This window comes from Eleutherodactylus coqui, chromosome 12 (assembly GCF_035609145.1).
Source record: "Eleutherodactylus coqui strain aEleCoq1 chromosome 12, aEleCoq1.hap1, whole genome shotgun sequence".
NCBI classification, from domain to species: domain Eukaryota; kingdom Metazoa; phylum Chordata; class Amphibia; order Anura; family Eleutherodactylidae; genus Eleutherodactylus; species Eleutherodactylus coqui.
In genome coordinates this window covers 10695926-10723077 of record NC_089848.1, presented here as the reverse complement: position 1 = coordinate 10723077, position 27152 = coordinate 10695926, and the positions used below count along the sequence as shown (strand labels likewise).

Genomic DNA, 27152 nt, shown 5'->3' with positions numbered 1-27152 from the left:
AGGCCGCCTGCAGACGAGCGGGTCGGATCCGGCAGCGAGAATTCTCGCCGCGGGACCCGACAGCCTACAGGGACGAGCGCGTACTCACCCGCGCCTGGCGGCCCCGGCTCTTTCATGTGCCGGCTGCTACGCAGCCGGCGCATGCGCAGACCGGAGCCGGCGGCCGGGTGAGTGCAAGCCCCGCACAAAAATAAGACATGCCGCGATTTGTTCGCCGCGCGACATTTCGCGCGGCCAAACCGCGGCCGTCTGCATAGAAGTGCGTATTGTAATGCACTCCTATGCAAACTTTCAGTGGCGGAAATCCCGCGGGAAATACCGCCGCGGGATTTCCGCCCGTGTGCAGGCGGCCCAAGCCATACTTGTACAAAAATGTATAACTTACAGCCCCTTATAAAAAGTCCTCAGCGCTCCTCTATAAAGCAGGCAGGACTCTGCAGAAGCATCATGGCCGCCCACCGACTGACAACTACACTAGAATTTATACCAGTTTCTGGCATAAATTATAGCGCAAACCTGACTTTTTGGGCCATGGTATGTGCATCTTAACCCCTTAAAGGACCAGTAGCAGTAAACATACGGCGCTTGGTCCTGGGCTTTAATCCTGGCTAATAGAAGTACGGCGCAGGAGTAAAGCCCCACTTCTGCAACTAAGCAGAAGCAGGTCAGCTCCTCAGTTCTCAGACATAGCCGAGGACACAGGAGAAGGGAGAAGCGTTTAACCGCTTCTGCCTTCTACTTTTCACAGCTTCATAGCATTCAATGAGTGCCATGTACTAAAGAGAGAAAGCAGAAGTGTTATTTCTACTTTGCGACCCAGCGATCATGTGACCACTGGGTGCCCCCTGTTACAGTAAGGCTGAAGGGTCCTAGCAGACCCTGATCAGCTCAGTTAGTGACTATTGTCACTAAAGGAGGTTTTCCCGGTAACTGGGGTTCCTATGAATGTTCCAGCTACAGTGAAAATGTGAGGGGAAAAAAAATAAATAAAACTGACAATGTGAATGACCCCCCAGAGGCTTTAGATGACATCCTGGGGGACATGTCAGAACAAAAAGACACAGCAGAAATAATGGCAGCTGAAGTAAATAAAATATGCCCAAACAAGCACCCCACGGTTAAAATCCTTAAAAAGTGCCTTGTTGTTCTGTACCAAAACACCCTAGGGTCCTTGAGGGGGTTAATAAAAAAATTCCCCTCCCCCTTTAACTGTAGAAAGCAATCACATTAAGTCTGTACAAGCAACAATGAGGAGGATCAGTTTCCCGATTGTCTGGGGAGGTTGTTATGTAACGAACGTATTACAAACACAACTCTTCAGGATGCGGAGAGCCGGAAGGGCTGAGTGTGGCTCTGGGAGCTCCTGCGAACCTGCTACAGCAATGTCACACAATGCCAGCCGCTTGTGTAAGCGCTTACATCATCGCTTGGCTGCTGGTCGCAGGGGGGGGGGGGGGGGGGGGGTCTGCAGGAGAGGAGACGTCCACGCTTACTGAATTACAATACAATTAACATACAACTGGCATTTTATTTACACCTTCTCAATGGCAGCCTTGCATAGTAACCGCGCAGCTATTGTCTTCCGATATGCTACCCTTTAAGGTGGCGCTCAATTCTAGAACCAAGACGACAGCCAGACGTGAACTTCTGCCCCGTTCCTCCACCATTACTTATCCTATTAAGACAGTAAATACCAAGAGGCCCCTGGAATGTTTCCCACACATTACAGAATACAGTTAGTGCAGCTTATAGGAGGCCGGGATATTTCATAGCAGGGCCATTAATCAGTTCCTGCCCGCAGAGCCACTCATTATGTAACTTCTGTCTCACATCGAACACCATTAACCTTTTAGGATACGTTTTTGGAGAGTCGGAGAAGACGAATGCAAAACACTGGGATAACATTCTGATCTGTGGCAAGGGGGAGGGGTCATAAAGGAGTGGTTTGTGATTAGAAAACTTAGGGTCCACTTCTTTACTCCGCAACACTCCTCCCCACGCGATGTGCCCGGTATATCTGCCGAGATTCAGACCTGACCGCCAATGGACATTTTTCGAAAAAGGAACCCTGTGTATCCACTTTTTCTAAACACGAGAGGATCCCTTTAACTGTAAAAAGGAGAAAATGATGGACCGTAGGCGCAACCCTTGTAATGTAAAGCACATAAAAGCAAAAGGGGGTTAACCAATTTCGTCTGAATTGATAGACAGCACAACGTGTTTCGGAGACACAGGCCCCTTCTTTAGAAATGGCCTGGAAAGAATATAGGGATGTTAGTGGCTATTCATGCCCTGTACTCCCAGGAAAGACAAACCCACCAATTCTTCCTTCCTGGGAGTACAGGGCATGAATATCCGCTAACATCCCTTTATTCTTTCTGCCCATTTCTGAAGAAGGGGCCCGAGTCTCCAAGACACGTTGTGCTGGCCATCAATTAATAATTAAGAAATAGAGTTTAGCCCTTTTCTTTTGAGCTGGGTTGTGCCCACGGTCATCATTTTCTCCATTTCTATGCCCGTTACCTGTGGTGACGGTAATTGGACTGACACCCTACTAACTATTCTATAAGCATCACCTCCTTAATAAGTCGCTCTATGCTTTTCCTCTTAGAACCTTTTGACGGAATGACTAGTGGCTACTGAGCGACTTCCACTGTGCGCCCCGTCAGGGGCCGTGGGCACACAGGTCACCAGTCACCCATAAAACACTTGTTTGAGCAATTTAGGCGACCATATATAAGGCGGCACAAGAGGGTAAGGGGAAAACAAAATGAAACCACCATCTGTAACAGACGGTATATGTACCACCCAGTAAGTACAAGAGCGTTACCTTTAGAAAAGCTTTTTTCTTCCCTAAAAGGTACCTTTATACTCTTTACAGAGGCCAATAGTCGCCAGAATAATCACCTGAATGAGAGATAATGGGCGGGGTACACGCGGCCCCCCGACAGCGCAATGAGCGACTCAGTCGTTGCCAGTTGTTCCATTCCAGCGTACTGAAACGGAAAGACTTCTTGCTTGGTGTAAACACGAGTCCCTCATCTGTGAGAAGATCTCCAGCACCCGAGGTCCACATGGCGAGTCAACCATTATTATGAAGCCTTAACATACCCGTGTCATTTGCCTCTGCCACAGTGGCTCGTGTACCCATGTACCCCCTCAACCTCCGTGTGTACGTGTCACCTAGAGAAGCCTGGCTTTGGTATGGATGCCTTTATGGTCCCACAGAGGTAAATGATTCCATAATACAGACATCAGCCATCTTGTGACTCATTTCAGCATTTTATGAGTTATAGACTATATATAATAGCCTTATAGACTCGCTACAAGGTGACTGGCAGGACAGAGTTTGTTGGCAGCTGAAGATGTGCCCTGCACAACACAGACTGCGGCATTATGTCTCTGCGGGACTCGACAAGACCTTGTTTTGTGACCGATGGTGCAAGTTTCCAGCACTTCACATCGCCTAGCGCTGCAGCGGGCTACACATTGTATACAGCCAGACATACGGTGTAGCGTCTACAGAACATCTGGGGGTGGTGCGAAAAGTAGAGAAAAAGTCCAACGTCCGTTCCAATAAAATATCTTGTAATTAGTATAAGTACTGAAACACGGAACCCGCTGGGGATCGGTGCTCCGTGTACCGACAATCTTTTTTCATTTCTATCAATATTTCACTGGAAGTCTGCCGAGGCCCTGCGCCGCCGCCTCCCCTGCCGAGGCCCTGCGCCGCCGCCTCCCCTGCCGAGGCCCTGCGCCGCCGCCGCCTCTCCGATGCTCATGGAGGACCCCGCTCCTTGGGTTTGTCCGTGTGCCGGTGGGGAGCGAATCCCTGGGAGGTAGGGGGGAAATGAGCTGTGTGTTTGTATTATATCCTACCCAAACAAAAAAGGCAAGACCTACCAAACATATAAGACCGGATCTACAAGGCCTCTTACCCAACAGCTTCAGGAAACCCTGAAGAGCTACAAGATGCTATTCTAGAAGGGACCTTGACACGGTACATTCCCGAAACCATCGCTCCTCCGCCTTCACACAAGAATGATAATCGTTCAGAGAATGAAGATGGCCAGGGCCAGAGATATCTTCCAGCCGCCCGCAAAGAAACAGGCAGCCGCTCAGAGACAGTGATCCTGGTTTGCGTTGAGTCGGTCAGTAGTAGTTCAGGTACAGCTCACTGAAATGGAACAAATGGCGACAACTAATAGACTTCTCGCTCCGTGCCCAGCCGGGGCCGGTGTGGGCATGGGCCAACAGTTGTCCATATAAATCGGCCTGTGTAAAAGCTGAAGACTTAGGCAAGAAACCCCTTTACCCCTTTCCTAAAGGTACCCTTACACGGGCCGATAGTGACCGGAATAAATCGCTCAAACAAGCATTGATGGGCGAGAAGTCACTCGGTAGTTGCCAGTCGTTCCGTTTCAGTGAATGTAACACAACGACTATTAGCCAATCCTCAAATGTAAACAGGAGTCGCTCAGTCTCTGAGAAGGGATAAAGATCTCCGCCCCGATCCTCTACAGAGCGGCATGGCCACCGTGCGCCGCCATACAGAGATATTCTGCAGCAATGCTTTCAGGAAGACGACTTCCATGTATAAGGGGTCCAATGCTCAGGGTTTTGGGTACTCAGATTGGCAAATACTGCCCCCACCGTCCACCAGCAGTGTGTGAAAGCTGCGAGTCTACCGCTGTTTTCGTTATGGCGTCCGACAGCAGTTTCTAACGCACCCCACCACTGCGATGGGTGAGGAGGTGCGTTAAGGCGCAAAAACAAAGCAGTAAACAGCAAACGAGAGTGGAGTCCGGACACGGGGACACCTTTTATCAGCACTTAAACCGCAGCGCTAAACACTGTAAAACGCCTCCACTGATTTCACCGGAGCTTCAGCCGAGCGCGACAATAGAGCAGACAGCGCTGAAAACTAGTCTAAACACGGAATCAGAATGAACGCCCATTAAGATTGCGATAAAACGCTGCGTTTAACGGACGCCGCGTAAGAGTGGCCTGAAGCTAGTCACATGGCGTCTTGTGCGTTGACCCGTAAAAGGTAATCTCCATTCTTTTAAATGGAGTCATACATACGAGTGATCCCCCCCCCCCCACAGAGACTGTGCAAGGCAAAGAAAGAAAAAAAAACATTGCCTGTCCCATTTTTTCCCGTCCGTCAGAACGCATCGTCCATTGTTTTAAATGGGTCAAACATCACTTGCCGTGAAATCAATGGGAAACGCTCGCCCATCCCTTCGTGGTGCATGAAACAAGCGTCAGAATTGACCGCAGTATTTAAAGGGTCAACAGCTCCGGTGAGCAGCACTGCTGATCAGAGCCATTGCGGGAGTGTATTGGCTGCCGGCATCTACCCCCCGCCCCCATATCCTTCTACACCCCAATGTTTAGGGTGCAGTCACTCGTATTCTCACGTGCGTTTTGTGCGATGCACACGGAAATTAAATACTTCCTTTTGACTGAATTTGCACCGGCGACTTTTCCTCTTGCAGCGCTCTCTCTTTTGGAGTTCCCCTTAAACCGCCTCGCTTGTTGTCTTGAATGAGACCCTGAGAGACATCACGTGGTTCACATTGACGTCACGCTAAACACTTGCGAACCGAAACCGTGCATGAAGATCGCAGATGAGATTTAAATCACAATTATATCGCAGTCTCGTGAAAAATTGCAGGTTTGTAAGCGCAATATCACATTCGCCTATGTAATATATCAATTATTACACAAAATATGACGTTTACTAGAAGGTGAATAGAGCGCAGACAGTAAGCTAGCCGAGAGGGAAGGACATCAGAAGGCGTGCGTGTGGAGGAGCCGGAGATAAAGCCGTGACACGCAGCCAGCCGCGCTAATACCTTCCAGCAGATTACCACGTCAGCTGCTGCACAGATACCTGCAGACGGCGGTTGGACGCACATACAGCGTGAGCCCGCGGACGCACATACAGCGTGAGCCCGCGGACGCACATACAGCGTGTGCCCGCGGACGCACATACAGCGTGTGCCCGCGGACGCACATACAGCGTGTGCCCGCGGACGCACATACAGCGTGTGCCCGCGGACGCACATACAGCGTGTGCCCGCGGACGCTTCAGTCGTTTTTTACGCCATTGTGGATTTTCACAACCAAGACGTGTCTGGGGCCGCGTTCTATACAGATTTTGGTGCGATTTTCACTCCATCGCAAATTCTGCAACAGAACCGACGCTACGAATGAGTGAATCCGCGGCGCCGTGAGGTCTGCAGAGTCTCCGTGTATCGGAGGATAACCAGCGCTACACAACACTCCCCTCAAGTACTGAGGAGCGATACTCCGCTGAGCGCCGTCTACACGGGGACACGAGGCACGCTGCCTTTTTGTGATAAGATACATTGTATTCTCCGTTCAGCCTGGAAGCTCCGCGTGCGAGAGGCGGACAACAAGTCCCATCAGGGGAGAAGCAGCCACCCGGCCAGGACGCCTGAAGTCTATGCTGTCCTGAACTCTATGTGGAAGGGCAGCGGCATTGCAGAGCTGAAGTCCCATTAACCAGGGGTCCCATAGATATGGGGTCCACGCCCGGGGACGTGGGGGTCTGCAGGGCGCAGCGGTGGGATGGCGTGAGAGGCAGATTTTTGTTTTACAAACTGTTTGTGTTTGGTGCGTGAGTCCCGGGCAGAACGCCAAGGCACAAATACGGACACAATGCAGCCTTTCTTCTATCGCTCACCCATGGGGGGACAGCAGCTAGTTGCCAGCTACAGCACATAAGACAGACTTCTGCCTGCCGGGCGACAGCCAGACCCATCGTTAGCAGAGAAAATATACATTAGCCTTAATGTAGAAGTGATGGGGAAGGCAAGGGGGCGTCCCCGATGCAAATATGACAACTGGGACACTTGTAGGCAGTCTAATATCACGTATTCTGCTTCTTGCATGGCTCTTCAGTTGCATCTTACCATTCTCCTGCAGAGCTGCATTCACAATGCTGCTAGTGGTTACTGGAATGGAGCAATGTCTTATGCTTAATACGACGCTTTCTGTGCCAGTCCATATTCGTAAGATAAGCCGGAGGGCAAGCGGTACGCCGCAAAAGCCGCCGCAACTGGGAGATCGCAAAGTCAGGAAGCAGTAATGAAAGTGTATGAGATCTTATGAGAAGGCCGGATCGGCACGTGGCGAGTAGAGCCGAGTTATTTAGGGTTCCCTATAGACTATCTACGGGTGAGCAGCAGCCACAGATAGACATTCACAGCGATCGGAAGTGAAAACTCATGCCCACGGCCGTATGTGGAAGGCAAGGGGCCATTGCAGCACTGCGCACGCCCGCAAGTCACGCACTTTTTTTTTTTAACCATATTGCATATGAAGCGCATCATACAAGGGCTGCGTGTGATATGCAGAGACATATAGCATGCTGCGATGTATTTCTCTTGCGCATCGATACGCAGCGCCCACACACCGTAGTGCATGGAACGACAGTCCATTGGCTTCCATTACTGCGACTCACCGTGGGATACGCTGCGACACCACGGCCGTGGGCCTGAGCCCTAATGGAGGAGGAGTCTAGAGGATTCTCCATAAACTCAACAAAACTATAATATCCGTATCAAACCTCACGACGTTTCCTACTTGTTCCCGGGGCTTCACTGAAACTGGGCGGACCGCATTAAAGTCAATGGGGTCCGCACAGCCCAATGGGGTCCGCACAGCCCTGTTCGGAGACTGTCTCCTGTTTTCGTTCTTCCCGAACAGAGCAGAAACCCGGAACCCCGAGCGCAGAAGTGAAACCACCCCAAATTACACACCACAATATATGACAATTATTGTCCCACCAGCAGCGATGAGGCCCGAATTACAGACAATTATCTTATATCACCCAGTGCATGAGTAACACTTTCGTGAAAGGCCATTACCTGTATATACTCATACATGGAACAGCACAGCGCACCCCCCCCCCCCCCCCCCGCACGCTGTAAACTAGGAGATTACACACTGAAATATCCGACTCCTCTTCCTTCTAAGGTAGAACAGGACCCAAATATCTCCTGTGCACAAACAACTCCAACAAAAACAAATATGGAGGCAACAAGTCTGTTAAGGGGGTTGTCCTACTTTTAGCTGTTTTCAGACAGCTCTGTACAGTGCACAGTGGCCCATGTTGGTACTGCAGGCTGAATCCTATTGAAGTGAATGGAACTCAGCCTGCAGTACCAACCCGGGCCACTACGCAATGTCTGAAAACAGCTAAAAGTAGGAGAACCACCTTTAAAAAAGGAACAAGGTTAGCTCATGTAAGGGCAGTTCAGGTGTTCTGAAGCCAAAAGCAAGAGAGCCTCCAATGATAAGCCAGTAATGTGAGCAAGTGTCTGTGCCATGTTACCCTGCAGAAGAGTTACCCCAGCAAAATCACAAGTGGATGAGGATTGGTACCTCCCACCCAGATACAGCCAGGGTGGTACCTCCCACCCAGATACAGCCAGGGTGGTACCTCCCACCCAGATACAGCCAGGGTGGTACCTCCCACCCAGATACAGCTAGGGTGGTACCTCCCACCCAGATACAGCCAGGGTGGTACCTCCCACCCAGATACAGCCAGGGTGGTACCTCCCACCCAGATACAGCCAGGGTGGTACCTCCCACCCAGATACAGCCAGGGTGGTACCTCCCACCCAGATACAGCCAGGGTGGTACCTCCCACCCAGATACAGCCAGGGTGGTACCTCCCACCCAGATACAGCCAGGGTGGTACCTCCCACCCAGATACAGCCAGGGTGGTACCTCCCACCCAGATACAGCCAGGGTGGTACCTCCCACCCAGATACAGCCAGGGTGGTACCTCCCGCCTAGATACAGCCATGGTGGTACCTCCCGCCTAGATACAGCCATGGTGGTACCTCCCGCCTAGATACAGCCATGGTGGTACCTCCCGCTTAGATACAGCCATGGTGGTACCTCCCGCTTAGATACAGCCATGGTGGTACCTCCCGCTTAGATACAGCCATGGTGGTACCTCCCGCTTAGATACAGCCATGGTGGTACCTCCCGCTTAGATACAGCTGATATGGTGGACAACAACGGCCCCATATGTATTACATTCATGCGGCACCAAAGTAACGCAATCTGCCCGTGTCCATGGGATAAGGGGTACTTACTATTCTAGGACCAGGATCATCTCCGTTGGGGTCTCGTAGACCTCGTGCAGCTTGATGACCCAAGCGTTGTCCTTCGCCAGCTCCAAGACTGCGATCTCATGCAGGATCTCCATACGGCAGTCTTGGCCCTTTCTTCGTTTTCTCATGATCTTTGCAGCAAACTCTTTCTCCGTTTCTTTCTCGATACATTTTCGAACCACGGCAAACTTACCCCTAAGAGGGCAAAAAAAAGAAGGTTTAAACGAAAACTGCTGCAGCGCTCCCCAACCGAGCAGAATACATTGTATACAGCTATAGCCCAAGTGTTCAGAGCAGCCTGGATACTGCAGTGTACTATATGGCGGTCTACAGACACCCCGCCGTATACTGTTCACAGGATGGGAGTCAGTGGGCGGTGCGTACACAGCGGGAAGCCTTATGTGGCGTACAGACTGCTTCCATGGGAACCTCGGCCTTGTCATCTAGTTTCCATCTGTGAACTCCTGACAAATATGCAGGGAAGGGAAGACAATGGCCCAATTACCATTTAGTCAATTACCTCATTGAAGAGGTGATCACAGTGAGTGGGGGGCGGGAAGGAGGGGAATTGTTCCGGCCCACCTGCCTCCATTGCTAATAGGTGAAGCGGCGAACGAGAAGCAAATAAATATGTGTCCGTTGTTCACTTGGGGCATATGCTGAGCGATAGGGGCTCCCCGGCCGCGATAGGGGCTCCCCGGCCGCGATAGGGGCTCCCCGGCCGCGATAGGGGCTCCCCGGCCGCGATAGGGGCTCCCCGGCCGCGATAGGGGCTCCCCGGCCGCGATAGGGGCTCCCCGGCCGCGATAGGGGCTCCCCGGCCGCGATAGGGGCTCCCCGGCCGCGATAGGGGCTCCCCGGCCGCGATAGGGGCTCCCCGGCCGCGATAGGGGCTCCCCGGCCGCGATAGGGGCTCCCCGGCCGCGATAGGGGCTCCCCGGCCGCGATAGGGGCTCCCCGGCCGCGATAAGGGCTCCCCGGCCGCGATAAGGGCTCCCCGGCCGCGATAAGGGCTCCCCGGCCGCGATAAGGGCTCCCCGGCCGCGATAAGGGCTCCCCGGCCGCGATAAGGGCTCCCCGGCCGCGATAAGGGCTCCCCGGCCGCGATAAGGGCTCCCCGGCCGCGATAAGGGCTCCCCGGCCGCGATAAGGGCTCCCCGGCCGCGATAAGGGCTCCCCGGCCGCGATAAGGGCTCCCCGGCCGCGATAAGGGCTCCCCGGCCGCGATAAGGGCTCCCCGGCCGCGATAAGGGCTCCCCGGCCGCGATAAGGGCTCCCCGGCCGCGATAAGGGCTCCCCGGCCGCGATAAGGGCTCCCCGGCCGCGATAAGGGCTCCCCGGCCGCGATAAGGGCTCCCCGGCCGCGATAAGGGCTCCCCGGCCGCGATAAGGGCTCCCGGCCGCGATAAGGGCTCCCGGCCGCGATAAGGGCTCCCGGCCACCGGCGTAGGCATAACCCGCTGCGTATGACATGGTTTATAGATATTCTGTTTTTCACACTTTCCTGCCCCGTTTCATAGCGGGGTTGAGTATAAACAGCATTTCATACGTTCCCTATACAATGTATGGGGCTCACGATTGTATGCTGCGATCTATTTCTCCTGCGTATATCAATACGCAACATCTACAGGCGCATCAATGAGCGTTCAGTGACTCCATTCGCCGTCCAGCGCACACATGATACAGTCTGAACCCTTAGCCTTGAGTACTTTTACACGCAGCGGTAATCGTTCGCTCGGACATCCAGTTACAACACAGATAAAGAAAAATCCATGGCTTTACCAGGAGGGTTCGGTCCGCGGTACCAGAGGAGAACAGCAGAACGAGCGCCATTTAGGCCTCATGTCCACAGGCGTCCGCACGGGAGATCCGCAGATCAAGCCGTCCATAGAGAATCATGGGCACCCACTAATTACAGCCTGCGGATCGGATCCGGACCTTCTGCTCCATTTTATTGTTCAAATTTGAACGATTCAGCAATTTATTTTTTTAAAAATTCCAACTGTTGTGTAAAAGCTGGGATGTGAGAGCGCCGCGGGCCGCAGCCGCCACAAGGCCGGGCGGGGGGAGAATTGCTTAAAATGCCATTTCTAGTTCATGAAATAATCTGGCAATAGTAAGAAGTCCCTTCAGGAGTTCAGTCCTCGGTGTGCGGCGCACGGACTACAATACGTAGAGGGGTAAAGGTTACCTTGTGACCACGGACTTGTGCCAACGGGTATACAGTAAGGATACCAGAAGAAGACTTCATACTAACGGACCATTTCCATAGGAAACAAAGTACTGAAAGCGGGCAACAGTTCACAGGGCCGCAGGTAGAGGGGAAGCACTGAACAAGGCGGCTTCCCTCCCCCGCAAGTAGAGGGGGGGGTGCGCTGAACGAGGCAGCTTCCCTCCCCCCCCTGCAGATAAAGGGGGAAGCGCTAAACAAGGCGGCCGGCCTCCCCCTTCTGCAGGTAAAGGGGAAGCGCTGAACAAGGCGGCCAGCCTCCCCCTTCTGCAGGTAAAGGGGAAGCGCTGAACAAGGCGGCCAGCCTCCCCCTTCTGCAGGTAAAGGGGAAGCGCTGAACAAGGCGGCCAGCCTCCCCCTTCTGCAGGTAAAGGGGAAGCGCTGAACAAGGCGGCCAGCCTCCCCCTTCAGGTAAAGGGGAAGCGCTGAACAAGGCGGCCAGCCTCCCCCTTCAGGTAGAGGGGAAGCACTAAACAAGGCGGCTTCCCGTTCCTGCAGGTAGAAGGGAAGCGCTGAACAAGGAGGCCAGCCTCCCCCTGCAGGTAGAGGGGAAGCGCTGAGCATGGCACCCCCCCCCCCCCGCAGGTAAAGGGGAAGCGCTGAACAAGGCGGCCAGCCTCCCCCTTCAGGTAGAGGGGAAGCGCTAAACAAGGCGGCTTCCCCTCCCTGCAGGTAGAAGGGAAGCGCTAAACAAGGCGGCTTCCCCTCCCTGCAGGTAGAAGGGAAGCGCTAAACAAGGCGGCTTCCCCTCCCTGCAGGTAGAAGGGAAGCGCTGAACAAGGAGGCCAGCCTCCCCCTGCAGGTAGAGGGGGGGGGGGGGGTTGGGAAGCACTGAGCATGGCGCCTTCCCCCCCTTCTTACAGGTAGAGGTAATGCACTAAGCAAGGAGGCAGCCCCCCCCCCCCCTTCCCTACAGGTAGAGGTGAGGCACTGAACATGGCGGCCCCCCCTACAGGTAGAGGTGACTCAGTCGGGTAGTACATGCGATCAGACCCTCGCATAGATGAATAGGAAAACACTCTTGTCCGGCACATTGCTGCAGCATGAAGTCACGGCTGGACATAAAGAGCCTAAACCGCATTGTCCGCTGACCTACTTCCAGGCGAGCGCTGATCACACTGCCTGCCGGCGAGGGAAGCTGCTTACTCTGACTACAGGCGAGGAGATACAATGTCACCCGGACGCCGGCGGCTGCTACATTGCATCTGTTCATGCCAGCGATGCATGGAACATACTTCCATTTCTCCGTTCCCGGCTCCACACAACGGTCAGCGGCTCCGGCTCTACAAATACCCTCGCTGGGGAGCAAACAGATCTTAGTAAATATCAGGTAAATTCTGAGCATAAGGCCGGGCTCACGAATTGCCTATTCCGCGAGCGGAAGAAAAGTCGCAGCACGCTCCATTTTGTTGCGGACGGTATGCAATTAACATTAAGTCAATCGCCAAGAGCCGGTGCGGGAAATACACACGTGAAAGAAGAAAAAAATGTACGGCGCATAACTGACTGCGAGCCGCCATGGTCATCCACATTACAGGTTATACGGTACAGCCAAAGCACGCACACACCTCAACAGCACTTTTTTTGGCCACCATTGGCAAATCGAGTTCTATGGATACTCCGTGTACACGGCGGGAGCGTCTTACAGCATCTATCCCACCAGCAGCATTTATTTCCATATGGTAATACTTAGTGGGGCTCCTTTGGCCCTAATGACATTGGATCCTCTCCATGATATACTTTCCATTGATGTCTAATATACGTCAGCTGGCATTTCCCTCCATTCACCCTGCAATTATCTGGGCACTTCAGTAGGGTTCAGGTCATAGTTTTGCGCACACCAGTGCAATCCAAATTCTCCAACCCTCCAAGGCATATAGTCTTGTGGGAAGTATGGCCGACTATTTCTAGAGTATTGCCATGTTGTCTAGAATGTCAGGGTTCACCTCTGGGGTCGTGGTTCTTGTCACTACAACCAATGGATGGAGACCATGTCACATAAACCATCCCCAGACCACAATAGAACCTTGGCACAACACCCAAGCAGAAGGCGTCCCCCGGCTCCTCCACACCCGGTACGACCATCTGATCTGAAGACGCAGTAGCACGATTCATCCAAGACCTCATTTGATGGATCCAAATACTGAGGATCTTCAGAGTACACCCATGCAATAACACCGATGCATATTGCACTAGTCTCGCCATCTAAAGGTGATGGAACAACCAACCCTATAAAATATATAGATATGCGCTAAACTGTGACCCACAACTATAAACGGCACATCACCACTTGAGGCATTTACGTAACGAAGACCGAGACGTGACCGACAGCTCTAATTACATGTGAAGCACCGACAGCCTCTGCCAGCCAAAGACGTGGAAACTAATGTTCATCCAATTCCTGACAAATTGTTCCAGCGCCGCGCGGCCATCTGCTCGTTAGCAACCAGAGACAAGTCATTAATATTCAACAGGACACAAAATAGATTCTTCCTTCCCCAACACCCGAAACAAGTATACCTGTAGAACTGGTCATCGGAGACTCGCTGCTGACATGCATGTGCCAATTAAATGCCAAGTGAACGTGCCAAATCCCTCTTGGCAGCAATGAAGAAGCTTGGCTACTCAGCTGGGGCACCTAGTGCTGGGAAACAAGTTGTGGCACTTCTGCCTTAGTCTATAACACGTCGGACAGGGCACAAGTGGCATATACGGATGGCACCACGGATCTGGTAGAAGATCACTACAACATAGGAGTCACCTGCAGAGTTCGCTGCAGTTTTCACTTTTATCCATAGAAGCAGAGACATTTTAACCATATTGCAAATAGTCCCTATGCATCGGGCCCCTCCGGCAGCAGTTTCTATATCCTCTGGGAGGAAGGAAGGGGCCACAGAGGAGTTTGATTGCACTGGTTTTCTACCTTAATCAGCCGCTTGCCCGTAGTACTTCATTAGTAGCCAGCTATCACACACACACACACATATTGCAGCAGTATACATCATCCACCCTGTTCCCATGTACAGCGCTCTGGTAGCTCCTTCTTTGGCGCGCTGAAACAAGGAAGCAGGACGGAAGATGCACGCTGCCGGCCGCCACAATCTGTGAGAGAGCTGGTCACTAATAGAGTGCTAACTGTGGCCAAGGAGTGTATTAGAGAACAACGGTAGTCGTGAGAAGGAGGGTAACAGAGGGAGCTTACTATTGTAGGGCCCACAGAGGGCGTGGGAGAAGAGAATTACCATTATTACTGGGGGAGGATACCATTATTGTGTAGGGGCACCGAGAGGAGCATTAGTGGTAGTAGCAGAAAGGGGAACGTGTGCAGAGGGGGAGGGGGGGGGGGGCTGTGGATGGAAGTCTTCATGGCGATCTGGGCCAGGTAGAGTGGGGGTGAAGAGCTGTCTGTACTGAAGATAGAGGAAAAGACAAGCAGGAAGACAGATCGTTGGGTTTGTGACACCAGATGAGTGCTGTGTGTGGGAGTTAATATAAAGGCACAGAAGGAGGGGCGGGGGCAATGAAGTGTAAAATCAGCGCCGAGTAGGAGGTGGTGAATAATGAGGCATTTCAACAGCATAATCAATTTTAGAGATTTAAATATCCACAACCTGCGGACGACGTTTCCAAAACCCCAATCCACGTATATTGATTAATATGTCCCAAGATGCACCATATTTATGAGGGATGTGCCTTTAATAACACTGGAGCATTTTACCCCAATGTATTACAGACTGGCACATGAGCCCCCGTAGTGCGAGAAACAAAGCCACACGCCAATACATCCGCCTTATGTCCCTCGCACGGCTCCGACTACTGCAACGCCGTACTGCAGGGAAAAACCACCAACACTGGTCTGGAGCGGCTGCTCACATACATGTGCAACAGATACATTGTAACAGAATGTTACATATCAAGAGGGGGGGGGGGGGCTCTGCATGACCACAACTAGACATGAGAACTTCCATCAGACGTCATCAAGCAGCTAAACCAGATGGCACTGCCGGCCACATCACAAAGTGACCCAAGAACCAGTCTAGTAGTGGCGCGTTGGGGTCCTTGTTACACGGTAGATGTGGTAAGGATGACCCCTCAGGAGTTTCGCACGGGAAGACGATTTGTGACTTATTTAGCATATCTTCAATTACAAACCCAAGGATTGTCAGTAAACCGGTGCAGAACAGGAACGGCCGGTCTGACCGCTCTGACGAGCTGTTTGCACATCCGGGGAGGCGGCACCAAGAGTGACAGCCGGGATTACAATCATGCAAATTACCAGCACTAAAAAAGGAAAAAAGTAAGAGGAGCGGCCGGCACAATTAGAGCCACACATGTGACCCGAGGGAGGGGAGCAACTGTGGCAAACTACTGCATAGCAACCAAGGCGGAGAGCAGCCAGAACACGCTGAAGGGGCATGCAGGTCTGTGAAGTCAGCCTGAAACACGCCGCAGCTTACGGTTTTCTCTCTATTCGCGGTCTCTTTACTCGCAGGAATACGCAGTGGATTTAAGCGCGTAAAAGCGGTGTGTAAATAAACAGCCAATAAGGAGGTTTCCTGCGTGTTTTGCACTCCCATTGATCTCAATGGGCTGCTACAATGTAACACACCGAGATACAACATGCAGCGTATTTATCACCCAATCGCACAAAGACCTTCAGTGAACAAAGTCATTGAGATGAGTGGGATCCATCGGCTGCGTATTCCGTGGTCACGGCCGCTCGGCTGAAGGACCCGCTTGGCTGGAAATTCCTAAAGACACTGGACATTGTTGTAGAGACGGCGGGGCTGGGCAGACTCCTAGATAGCTTGTACCTCCTTTTTATGTAGGAGTCCGGTGGGCGGTCCTATACAGCGTCCGACGTCTGGATGTAGTTATACAGGGAGGGCGGTTCGTCGCTGATCGGAAGGGTTAACCTATAATATATGACAGGCCTTATAACCAGAGTCACCCGGCCACGGCTCAGGGTAGAGGTGAACTTGGCAGGGTGTATTACAGCATATTACAGTAAGTGACCCTTCCCTTTTCCTCCCTTGTTCCCCACTTCCTGTGCGGTATGCAAGTCAGTATAGAACAGTCCAATGGGTGGATCTAATGCCGAGGTCCTCCGGGCTCTGTCCCCTCCTCACTGAGGCTTGGTCTACTGTAGTAAAACAGCTTTACTTACCCCCCACTGCTGACGGGACCCGGCGGCATTGGCTGTGACAGCTGCAGTCACCAGAAGTGCTGGCATCACGGTGCTCAGAAGGTGAACACCAATGACAGAAGAGCCAGTGATGATGACGCTGCCTCCGATTGGCTGCAGTGGTCACCTGACTTCCGGTGATGGAACCTATCACAACAGACTCCGGGACCGCAGTAAGGCACCAGCACTGGATCCCGGCGGCAGCGGAGGGGCAAGTACTGGACCGACTACTTTAATACAGCCCTACTAAAGCGATGGTGTGCAAGCCCTGGCAGTCCTGGTGTTCTTGCTTCACGGGTCATGATTCCATAAAAACTATCTATCACTATAACCATCTATCGCTCCCTACAGCGGAGCCTTGACATACGAGTTTAATCCGTTCCGAGACGGAGCTCTTAAGGCATGCAGCAGATTCACATGTCATTGCATACGTGGTGTGTGTTCACATGCAGCTCGTTACACCCGTGTGCGAGAGGTCTTGGCGCAATGTGAACTCGGATCAGAATGGAGCTTCGATTGTTGAGAACACAATGTGAGAAAGACCGGGCCGCCACAACCGGGCCACCTGAGGGCCGCGACCACCGGGCCACCTGAGGGCCGCGACCACCGGGCCACCTGAGGGCCGCGACCACCGGGCCACCTGAGGGCCGCGACCACCGGGCCACCTGAGGGCCGCGACCACCGGGCCACCTGAGGGCCGCGACCACCGGGCCGAGGCGCTCATTACGATGCATGCGGTACAATATTTTTAATAAAACCCGATTGCAGAAGTGATTTTTAGCCTCTGAAGTAAAACCCATAAATGGTGTCCGACAGCTTCATGGAGGCCTCCACAGCATAAGGGAGATCTACTGCGTTTCGCCAGCGCCATCACAAGGACGCGCGTACTAAAGTACATTATAACTGGTATCCAAGCTGCTCCAATAACAGGATTTGTTAGGCAATCCGTTCTGGAGGGACGTTGAGGCAGAAGCGCCCCTGACTTTGCCGCAGAACAGCTTATGTGTTTCAGCAGCTTTGATGTATTTGTCCCAGGAGCGACAGAGCAAATAAAACAGGAAATTATCAGCTAGGAAAAGCTTGCAAGTTGCTGCATCACCCTGATTACGCAGCGCACATCACAGAGGAAAGCGTTAGATTAGTCTGGTAAATCCCTTCCTGTACAGCAGACTGATCAAAGGCCTGGCACAGCGATGGGGCATGTGCTCACCGAGCGGCGACGGGCAGATCCCTAGAGGAGGCGGCCCACGTTATCGCTGATGGCTTCCTGCAAGGGGGACCATACATCAGGGCCGACAGCTCCTTCATTCCCCATTGGGCAGGCACATGACTTGTAACCATGCGGGCAGTAATCAGTGGACATAGCTCACATACCAGCCTTACCCACGGCTTTGGCATGCTGACAACAACATTTCATGGACATCGATCACCGCTGGACGGTTTCACTCAAATCATTCATAAAAAATTTTAAAAAAACAAAAAAAACAATAAATAAAGGAAACTTTTCACTCTGAGGTCTGATTGGCTGCAGCAGCACGTGGGCACAGAGGCGGGGAGGATGCCAGAGGTGGAGGGGGTCGGGGGAGGAGACCATAGTCTCTTATTTTTGGCCATGGGTAATTGGGTTTAAAAGTAAGTAACTCCGAGAACCCCTTTAACCCCTTCCCTCCAGCCATTTTTCATTGTTGTATGCTCCTGCTCTCCAGTTTTTTGGGGCACACGAGGGCTTGTTTTTGTGGGACGAGTTGTCTAGGTAACGGTGCCTTTAATGGTTTGTTCAGACGGCGGAATTCATAGCGGAGTTTTCTGCATAAATTCCGTAACTTTGTTTTTGGCGCGAATCCATAGCAAAAGCCACGAGTTTTGAACTGCATTTTCTGGGTGGAATTCCCACGCAAACTGTCGCAGCAAGATCCGCCATCCGCGCCGATACGGTTACACGCAGCGCAAATACTGCGGATCTTACAGTGGAAAAATCTACTACAAAATACCCAACTTGTCGGCGTCACAAAATGCATCAAAATCCGCATCACTGGGTCATATCTGACTCGGTATCTGCCATCCAGCCGCGCCTCCGCGCACCGTCCCACTTCTCAGCTGCACGTATTCTCTGCCGAGCGCCGCTGGGCAGGTGATGCAGAAGTGCTGCAGATTTTACCACAAGAGTGTGAACGCACCCCAAATGTACCATATACTGAAAATCAAACATTCACTGGGATGCCACAGACGCTACGAGCCGCGGCGGCGCCATTGTCCTTCCAGTTTACCTTTGTACGCTTTATGATGCTGTAAAAATAATGTTCGTTTTATTTGGCGGATCGGTGCGATTCTCAGTTTATATCCCTCAGGGCGCCCTCACACGGGCAATATTGGCGCGTTTTGTTTTTTTTTTTAAACACGACTGTCAATGGGTCTTTCTGATCTTACAAACTCCAAGTTCGTGCGACGCACTTAACATTCGAGAATTCCATTGATAGTCGTGTAAAAAGAAAAGAAAAAAAAAAGCGATATCGCAAGTGTGAAGCCTCTTATTATAATCCCACCAGGGGCCGATCATTTGGTCACTTGTCCAATATACTACAATACTTCAGTACTGCACTGTATTGTACAATGGCATTCACTGCCAACCATCGACACCTCCTGATTCTATCACAGGTGGTCAAGGGGGTTTACCATAGCCGACCACTGCAGGGTAAGGAGCGGGCGCCGCTTTCACCACCTGGCAAGAGACGGTGTGGGGAGAGGATGCAGTTGGTTGTGAAGGGGTTAAAGTCAGGATGACCCGCCGGCTACAGAATGAGGTTTTTTTTTTTGTTTTTTTTTTAAACTGGACATGGTCAGAATTTACAATAGCTGCAGAGTGAGGTGACAACTGTTTGCCGTTCGGGCGTACTCACACGGGCGTTTGTATATTTGGCGTCCTCCACTGCATCATGTGCGACGTATTTACGCCCGTGTGAACAAGTCCTTCATCTGCACAGATGCCATTCTGGGCACACAGTACATGGGCTTAACGGACACTTCATAGTAAGTGTAATTATGGCCGCACACAGGGCGCCCCGCATCCCGACCGGCTGAGCATGCATTCCTAATGGGGAGGGGAGACGGCGTTGCTGCCAGACAACGGCCATGGTGGCTCATCTCCTCCGAGAGCACAGGACCGGCATGTTGAAATCCAAAATGCCCGAATGCTGCCACCTCCTCCCCCACCAAAATATCTGCCATCGTGGGAAAAGTTGTGGCACCCTACCCTACTTAGTGTAAAGGCCATGCTGTTGAAGCGGGTGGCCTCTGCCCACATGCCCCAGTCTGTACAGACGGCGAGCTATTAGTACTATCAGAGGAAACCACAAACTCACCAGCGACTACAGATACAGGCGGCCAGAAGACAGCTGCGGTCTGTTGACCCCTCACAGTGCCATCATTATACCACCCTCTGATATCACGTATCGCCTTCTGTTTATACCATCACAAGCCGATCCTCCCCAGAAGTAAGAGCCGCAGGTGTAACACTGGACCTTACCGCATCCGAACCGTAATAGAACCCCGGAATGTAGCGCCAAAATACATTCCCTGTCTGGGAGCCACATAAGTAACAGCATATAATGTGACGTCGCACACCGATACAATGTAGCAGTTGTAAGAGAAAGATCTGCAGATGCCTTCTGGGTAAGCGGAAAATACTGCTGGGTACAATATCAACCACCACAGCGGATACAACATGAAGACCCGACCGGATTAGCTGCACTCGCACTTCCTATGTTCTGCCAACAACCACATCTGGGCGGCGGGTAACATGTCACACAATGCAGAGGGCATATTGGAGTGGGCACACTGCCCAACCGCAGTACCAAACACCATCCTGACCGCATACTTGTTATCTGCCCACCACTGCCAGGTGACACACTCAGACCCTCGTTAATAGGGCGACACTTGGTACAGAGATTAGCAGTCCGTTAAGGTCATTAACCAGTTACTAGAACACGTTTATATCCGTCACCCAACCTGCATATTACACAGCGAGATATGGGTATCCCCTCCCCGCCCGTGTGCTAAGGTCCGAACACTGCAGCGTCTTCACTTCTCTGCTGCCAGGAAACAAGACTTCTCAAATCACAAAAACGGTGGAGAATATTAGTCGCCCGACCGCCGACCAGAGGATCTACCCCCAAAATATCAGAGGGGCGCCGCTTATCTCCTGCCAAACCACTTCAGAGGATTTACACAACTTGTGTGCACACAAAACAAATAAACACGCGCGGTCAGTTCTGCGGGTGATGATCATCTCAGCCCGGACGCCTGAGGCCGGGCACGGCGCCATATTCCTATTTTTGCGAGATATTGCCCATCATTTTCTATGAAACCGGGGGGGGGAATTGCATCGCATTCACACATCATGTGATCAGCACACGGGCGCGATGGGGTTTGGGGTACACACACACGCGCACGTTTACGTGCGTGAAAACCGCGTGAGCGGCAGGGAGACGCCTTTTCCTCACCAAATGCGTCACACACAGTGGAAAAGAAAAAAAAAAAATTAAAAAAAGCAGTGCATGTTCGCACCCGCGACAATAATGCACATTTCACGGACTGATAGCGCACCGCACACGCCCGTGTTAATACTTCTGCGTCTTCACACCTCAGTGCTGGTCATTAGGCGGAACACGCCAGACAGATCTCTTCCGGCCTCCATGGATGAACCCCTACCCGTTCGCACTGAGCTTACTCACGAGACTTCTCCGTTCCAGTGAGCTGCGAAGGAGCGACTAGCGAGCGACTTCTCGATCCGTACTGCGTCGGGCGCCTCGTTTACAGCTGCCAGTAATGACTGTAGGGGCGGGCGGCTGACAAGTCTGCAGCGAGTACGTCCCCAGGAACCAGACTGGCAGACAAAGGGTGCACAACGGTCGGAGTCTCTGGACGGCCCGTAGAAGCTGGGAACCTCTGTACGGCGCTCGGCGGGCGCAGCGCTCATTTATTAGGGGTCTCCAATTTGACAGTAAATCTATAAATGCTGGTGGCGATCTCTGATAAGTCATGCCCAACACCTGGTAGCCGGATGCCCCCATATTACCCGGCGGCAGGAGGGTGAAGTCCAACAAACTGTTGACGATCACGTAAAACAAAACCAACAGCAGTCCCCCCCGGCGGGCGTCAGGCACCGTAGAAGAGCGCGGAGATCGGCTGCGGAAATCCGTGCGCAATACTCGGAAACCGCCAGATTTAGGCACAAAACTAATAGGATTTTGCAAGATGCGGCTAAAAGCAGGCAGACCGTTAGCTGCCCACACTGGGGGTGAGGAGAGCGATGGGCACTGCCAGCAGCAGCCACATCATGGCTACTCTACTAGAACACCAATTGGGAGCTATGGAAGCCACAGAGAGCCCGCCAGCCGCACCAGTGCCCGCCGCACCGGAGAGCCCGCCAGCCGCACCAGTGCCCGCCGCACCGGAGAGCCCGCCAGCCGCACCAGTGCCCGCCGCACCGGAGAGCCCGCCAGCCGCACCAGTGCCCGCCGCACCGGAGAGCCCGCCAGCCGCACCAGTGCCCGCCGCACCGGAGAGCCCGCCAGCCGCACCAGAAGTACCAGTGCCCGCCACACCAGAGAGCCCACCAGCCACACCCTCCATCAGTTGGCATTCCTCTATGCCCACAGCCACTTTAGACAGGCTATTAAGTAATCCATATTTCCTCCTTCTGAGGGGTAACAAGGCTTCCACCCCCTCAGGTGCCCCTTACCTGCCCAGCTCGTGCCCAGAGCACATGGTGTAGCGGCTGCTGAACGGCTGGCTCTGGATGGGGGTACAGGGGTCCCCAAGAAGTCCAGGTCTCTCGAGCCCCTTCTCTGGCAGCTGGTGCCGCCCCGTCCGCGGGGTCCGGTAGACATTCTCCATCATCCCATAGCTTTCCTCCGGGATCATCCTGGAAAAAGTGCCAACCTGCAGGAACAAGGTAACAGTCAGCATGTCAACGCAAGCATCACTGGGCGGCCCCAAACCGTGGGGTGGGGAGATGGAGAAACCATCCGCACGGCCATCACCGGGGGGCCCCAAACCATCCGCACGGCCATCACCGGGGGGGCCCCAAACCATCCGCACGGCCATCACCGGGGGGGCCCCAAACCATCCGCACGGCCATCACCGGGGGGGCCCCAAACCATCAGCACGGCCATCACCGGGGGGGCCCCAAACCATCAGCACGGCCATCACCGGGGGGGCCCCAAACCATCAGCACGGCCATCACCGGGGGGCCCCAAACCATCAGCACGGCCATCACCGGGGGGCCCCAAACCATCAGCACGGCCATCACCGGGGGGCCCCAAACCATCAGCACGGCCATCACCGGGGGGCCCCAAACCATCAGCACGGCCATCACCGGGGGGCCCCAAACCATCAGCACGGCCATCACCGGGGGGCCCCAAACCATCAGCACGGCCATCACCGGGGGGCCCCAAACCATCAGCACGGCCATCACCGGGGGGCCCCAAACCATCAGCACGGCCATCACCGGGGGGCCCCAAACCATCAGCACGGCCATCACCGGGGGGCCCCAAACCATCAGCACGGCCATCACCGGGGGGCCCCAAACCATCAGCACGGCCATCACCGGGGGGCCCCAAACCATCAGCACGGCCATCACCAGGGGGCCCCAAACCATCAGCACGGCCATCACCAGGGGGCCCCAAACCATCAGCACGGCCATCACCAGGGGGCCCCAAACCATCAGCACGGCCATCACCAGGGGGCCCCAAACCATCAGCACGGCCATCACCAGGGGGCCCCAAACCATCAGCACGGCCATCACCATGGGGCCCCAAACCATCAGCACAGCCATCACCATGGGGCCCCAAAACATCAGCACAGCCATCACTAGGGGGCCCCAAAACATCAGCACGTTAGCGAGGCCATCACTGAGGGGCCAGAAACCGTCAGCATTTCAGCGCAGCCATCACTGTGACCCCGGTACATACTGATACCACCCGACCCTTAGACTCCCAGCCGCGGCACTCGCCATAGACTTCTGTAGTAAGGTGGCTGGGTCTGTGCTGGGTCTGTGCGCCGCCTGTCCTTTCTGCCCCCTCCCCCCCGGGCAGGAATGGTACACTCTCCGTCACACAAGACGTGCGGGGACACCGGGAAATTTACCTGGGACCCCACAGACCGGTCAGTTCGCGCGCACCGGCCGCCGCCATACATACCCGCTGCTCCTCGGCCGCTGCTGGCCGGGACACGGAAGAGGAGATGGCGGACACACCGCGCACACTGCAGCCGGAGGACGAGTGACTGCGGGAGGAAGCGCCACTTCACAGTCCGGGCTCCGTGCGACCACGCCCACAGCCGCCAGCTCCTCCCACCCGGCAGGTTATCACAGGGCGCCGCCAGGGGGAGGCTGTCAATCAAACGCGATTTCAGTAGTGTAAGCGCTGCAGCCCGAGATTTGTCCTATAGAGGGCGCTGAAGTGTCCCCGCCGCTCACGTGTCTACGGAAGTTAGGGAGGAGGCGGGAGGAGTTTGTGCTGCCCCCACAGGTGAGAGCAAAGCGGTACAGTGCCGTCCTCTCAGGGGAGAGCAGTATATGTCCTTGCAGTCTACACTACTTACTGCAAGTAGCATCCTCCGCTAGAAAGAGTATATATATATATATATACACACTCCTTGTCAGGGGGAGGGATGTTACTGACAAGGAGAGTATACATATATAAGGTGGGCATGGAGGCTCTAGTACCCTGTTGTATCGCCTCTAGCTTGGATACAAGATGTGATACGGGCAGGCATGGGGGCTCTAATACCCTGTTGGACCACCTCTAGCTTGGATAGAAGTGTGATACGGGCGGGCATGGAGGCTCTAGTACCCCATTGTACCACCTCTAGCTTGGATACAAGATGTGATACGGGGGGCATGGAGGCTCTAGTACCCTGTTGTACCGCCTCTAGCTTGGATACAAGATGTGATACACGGCTGTGAAGGCATGGAGGCTCCAGTACCCTGTTGTACCGCCTCTAGCTTGGATACAAGATGTGATACACGGCTGTGAAGGCATGGAGGCTCCAGTATCCTGTTGTACCGCCTCTAGCTTGGATACAAGATGTGATACAGTTAGGCATGGAGGCTCCAGTACCCTGTTGTACCGCCTCTAGCTTGGATACAAGATGTGATACACGGCTGTGAAGGCATACAGGTTCCATATGGTATCCACATTTGCTGTCATGGAGCCTCTAGATCGTGTCACACCCGTAGGGTGCTGAAGTTGCCCAGATGGTCCCAGACATGTTGTATTGCCAATAAATCTGGCCACCAGGCAGACCACCGCAGTGTGACCATGTTGTGGGGGCTCCTGTGACCCCCTTGTGTGCGTCCGAGCATTATCCTCCACCATGAGGGAACACATGTGGCTGCAGGATGTCCTGAACATATCGCTGAGCTGTCATTGTCCCTCGTACCACTACTAGGGCTGACCGACTTTTGTATGCAATGGCCCCCCAGACCATCACACCAGCAGGGGGCAGTGTGTCGCTCCACAGCAAACACATGATCAAGGTGCTCACCCTGAGGTCCCCAGACACGAACACGCCCGTCATCAGCGCCCAAACTAAACCTGGATTCGTCATTAAAGACCAGCTCCCCTCCGTAGCGTCCAGTTTCATTGTTCACAACCTCACTGCAAACAGAGGTGACGGCGGGGGTCAGAGGACATGTAATGGGGGCCGCGAGAACAAATGTCCTTCAGCCAAGTGCCTGAGAATGGTTCCGATAAACACATGGGTGTAACGAAGGCGCCCCCTGTCTCTGGATGACGGACAATGAAACAGTTGGAGCTGCTGGTGCCTGTCGGATGGGCCCTCCACTGTTGGTTTGTCGGGGCGCCCTGGGCCCGCTCACCTTGTAGCACATGTATTTTGCCTACGGCGAATACCATGGCAGAGCTGCGGGTTTTGCCATAATTTTTGGAGGTGTTCCCCTGAGGGTACGCTCACAGCGCAGCCATATATTCAGGACCTCCTGCTCCCTCATGACTCTTCTTACAGTGGAATTTCCTTCTGAATTGTTCATGACATTTGCGCAGTCCACCATGCTTTCGGCCATGGATTTAGCCCTATCAGTTGGCAAAACCACGTGCGGAATTACAACACATTTCTTCACAGATTGTTGCAAAGTATTACAGATCTTCAGCACACACGCACTTAGAGGCCCAATTACATATCAGAATACTATATCAGATATCTCACAAAGTTGTGTCAGAAGTTGTGATCAGCAGTGATCCTTCTCTAAATATGTCTCTTTTGGCTCCTTTTAGCTTTCTTACTCTCTCCTCTTACAGCTGGGCCACGGACATTATATTGATTCCCACTGACTACAACTTCCAATATTTCTCTATAATGGTAGAAGTTGTGCAAAATGCCATAACTCGAAGGCCTCATGTCCACGGGGAAAATCAGGCCCGCTACGGATTCTCCACGGAGAACCCGTAGCGGATTCCTCCCGCCCCGCGGACATGAGGGCTGAAAATAAGAATAAACTCACCTGCTGCGGCTCCAAACTCACAGTTTGGCTCCATCTTTCTTTATTTCCCTATATACGATAGGGAAATATATATATCCCTTGTAGTTCTTATGTGACTTGTTTTATGGTTACACACTGTCCATCGTTGTATCAGCAGATAGGAGCGACTCTAAATGTTCTGCATTTCCCCAAATGTTTCCTAATGTGTGCTGTCTTTTCATCGCTACCTCTATGAAATATTTTCCTCTAGTTTTAAGCCACATATCAAAGATCATCAGCCATCACCACATGACCCGTCTCTCCACATAGAGGCATAGTCTACCGCAAGTGGCAGTTCTCATCAGGAAAAACCTACAACATTCACAGGGAGTCATTTATGCCGGAGCCACTAGTGTTACAAACAGAGCTAACGACTTAGAAAACAGAGCAGCCTGGAAATGTTAGACCTCAGTCCTGACCGGCTGCCTAGATCCACATTCAAGCTGAAGCCAAGAGGACGTCTTTAGCCGCAGTGGCACTGCTTACAGTTTGCTAGTAGTAGATGTATTAGAGAAGAAGGAGGTTTAGGGCAGATTCTCAGAATACTCAAGTTGTTCTGATCAGAAGAAGGAATAGAGAATAAATTTGGACAAATAACGCCCTGTGTACCGCTCACCTCTCTGCACGGCTCACCCTGTGTACCACTCACTCTGTGTACCGCTCACCTCTCTGCACTGCTCACCCTGTGTACCACTCGCCTCCCTGCACCGCTCACCTCTCTGCACTGCTCACCCTGTGTACCACTCGCCTCCCTGCACCGCTCACCCTGTGTACCGCTCGCCTTGTGTGCCACTTGCCCCATGTACGCTCAACTCACTGCACTGCTCGCCCTGTGTACCGCTCACCCTGTGTACTGCTCACCTCCCTGCACTGCTTGCCCTCTGTACCACTCGCCCTGTGTACTGCTCACCTCCCTGCACTGCTTGCCCTCTGTACCACTCGTCCTGTGTACTGCTCACCTCTCTGCACTGTTGACCCTGTGTACCGCTCGTCCTGTGTATTGCTCACCTCTCTGCACTGCTCACCCTGTGTACCGCT

General features: G+C 53.3%; 1 protein-coding gene across 1 annotated transcript in view; it reads right to left on the bottom strand.

Annotated features, from left to right (window-relative positions):
• The window catches only part of STK17A (serine/threonine kinase 17a), a 33821-nt gene extending 9904 nt beyond the window's left edge, over positions 1–23917 (bottom strand). Inside the window, exons 1-3 of the mRNA XM_066585360.1 lie at positions 23773–23917; positions 22314–22513; positions 9141–9353 (exon numbers count right to left, since the gene is read on the bottom strand). Of these exons, the coding sequence (XP_066441457.1) occupies positions 9141–9353; positions 22314–22495 (395 nt within the window). The 5' untranslated portion in view covers positions 22496–22513; positions 23773–23917. The remainder of the gene's footprint in view (positions 1–9140; positions 9354–22313; positions 22514–23772) is intronic.
• Positions 23918–27152: the final 3235 nt, after the last annotated feature.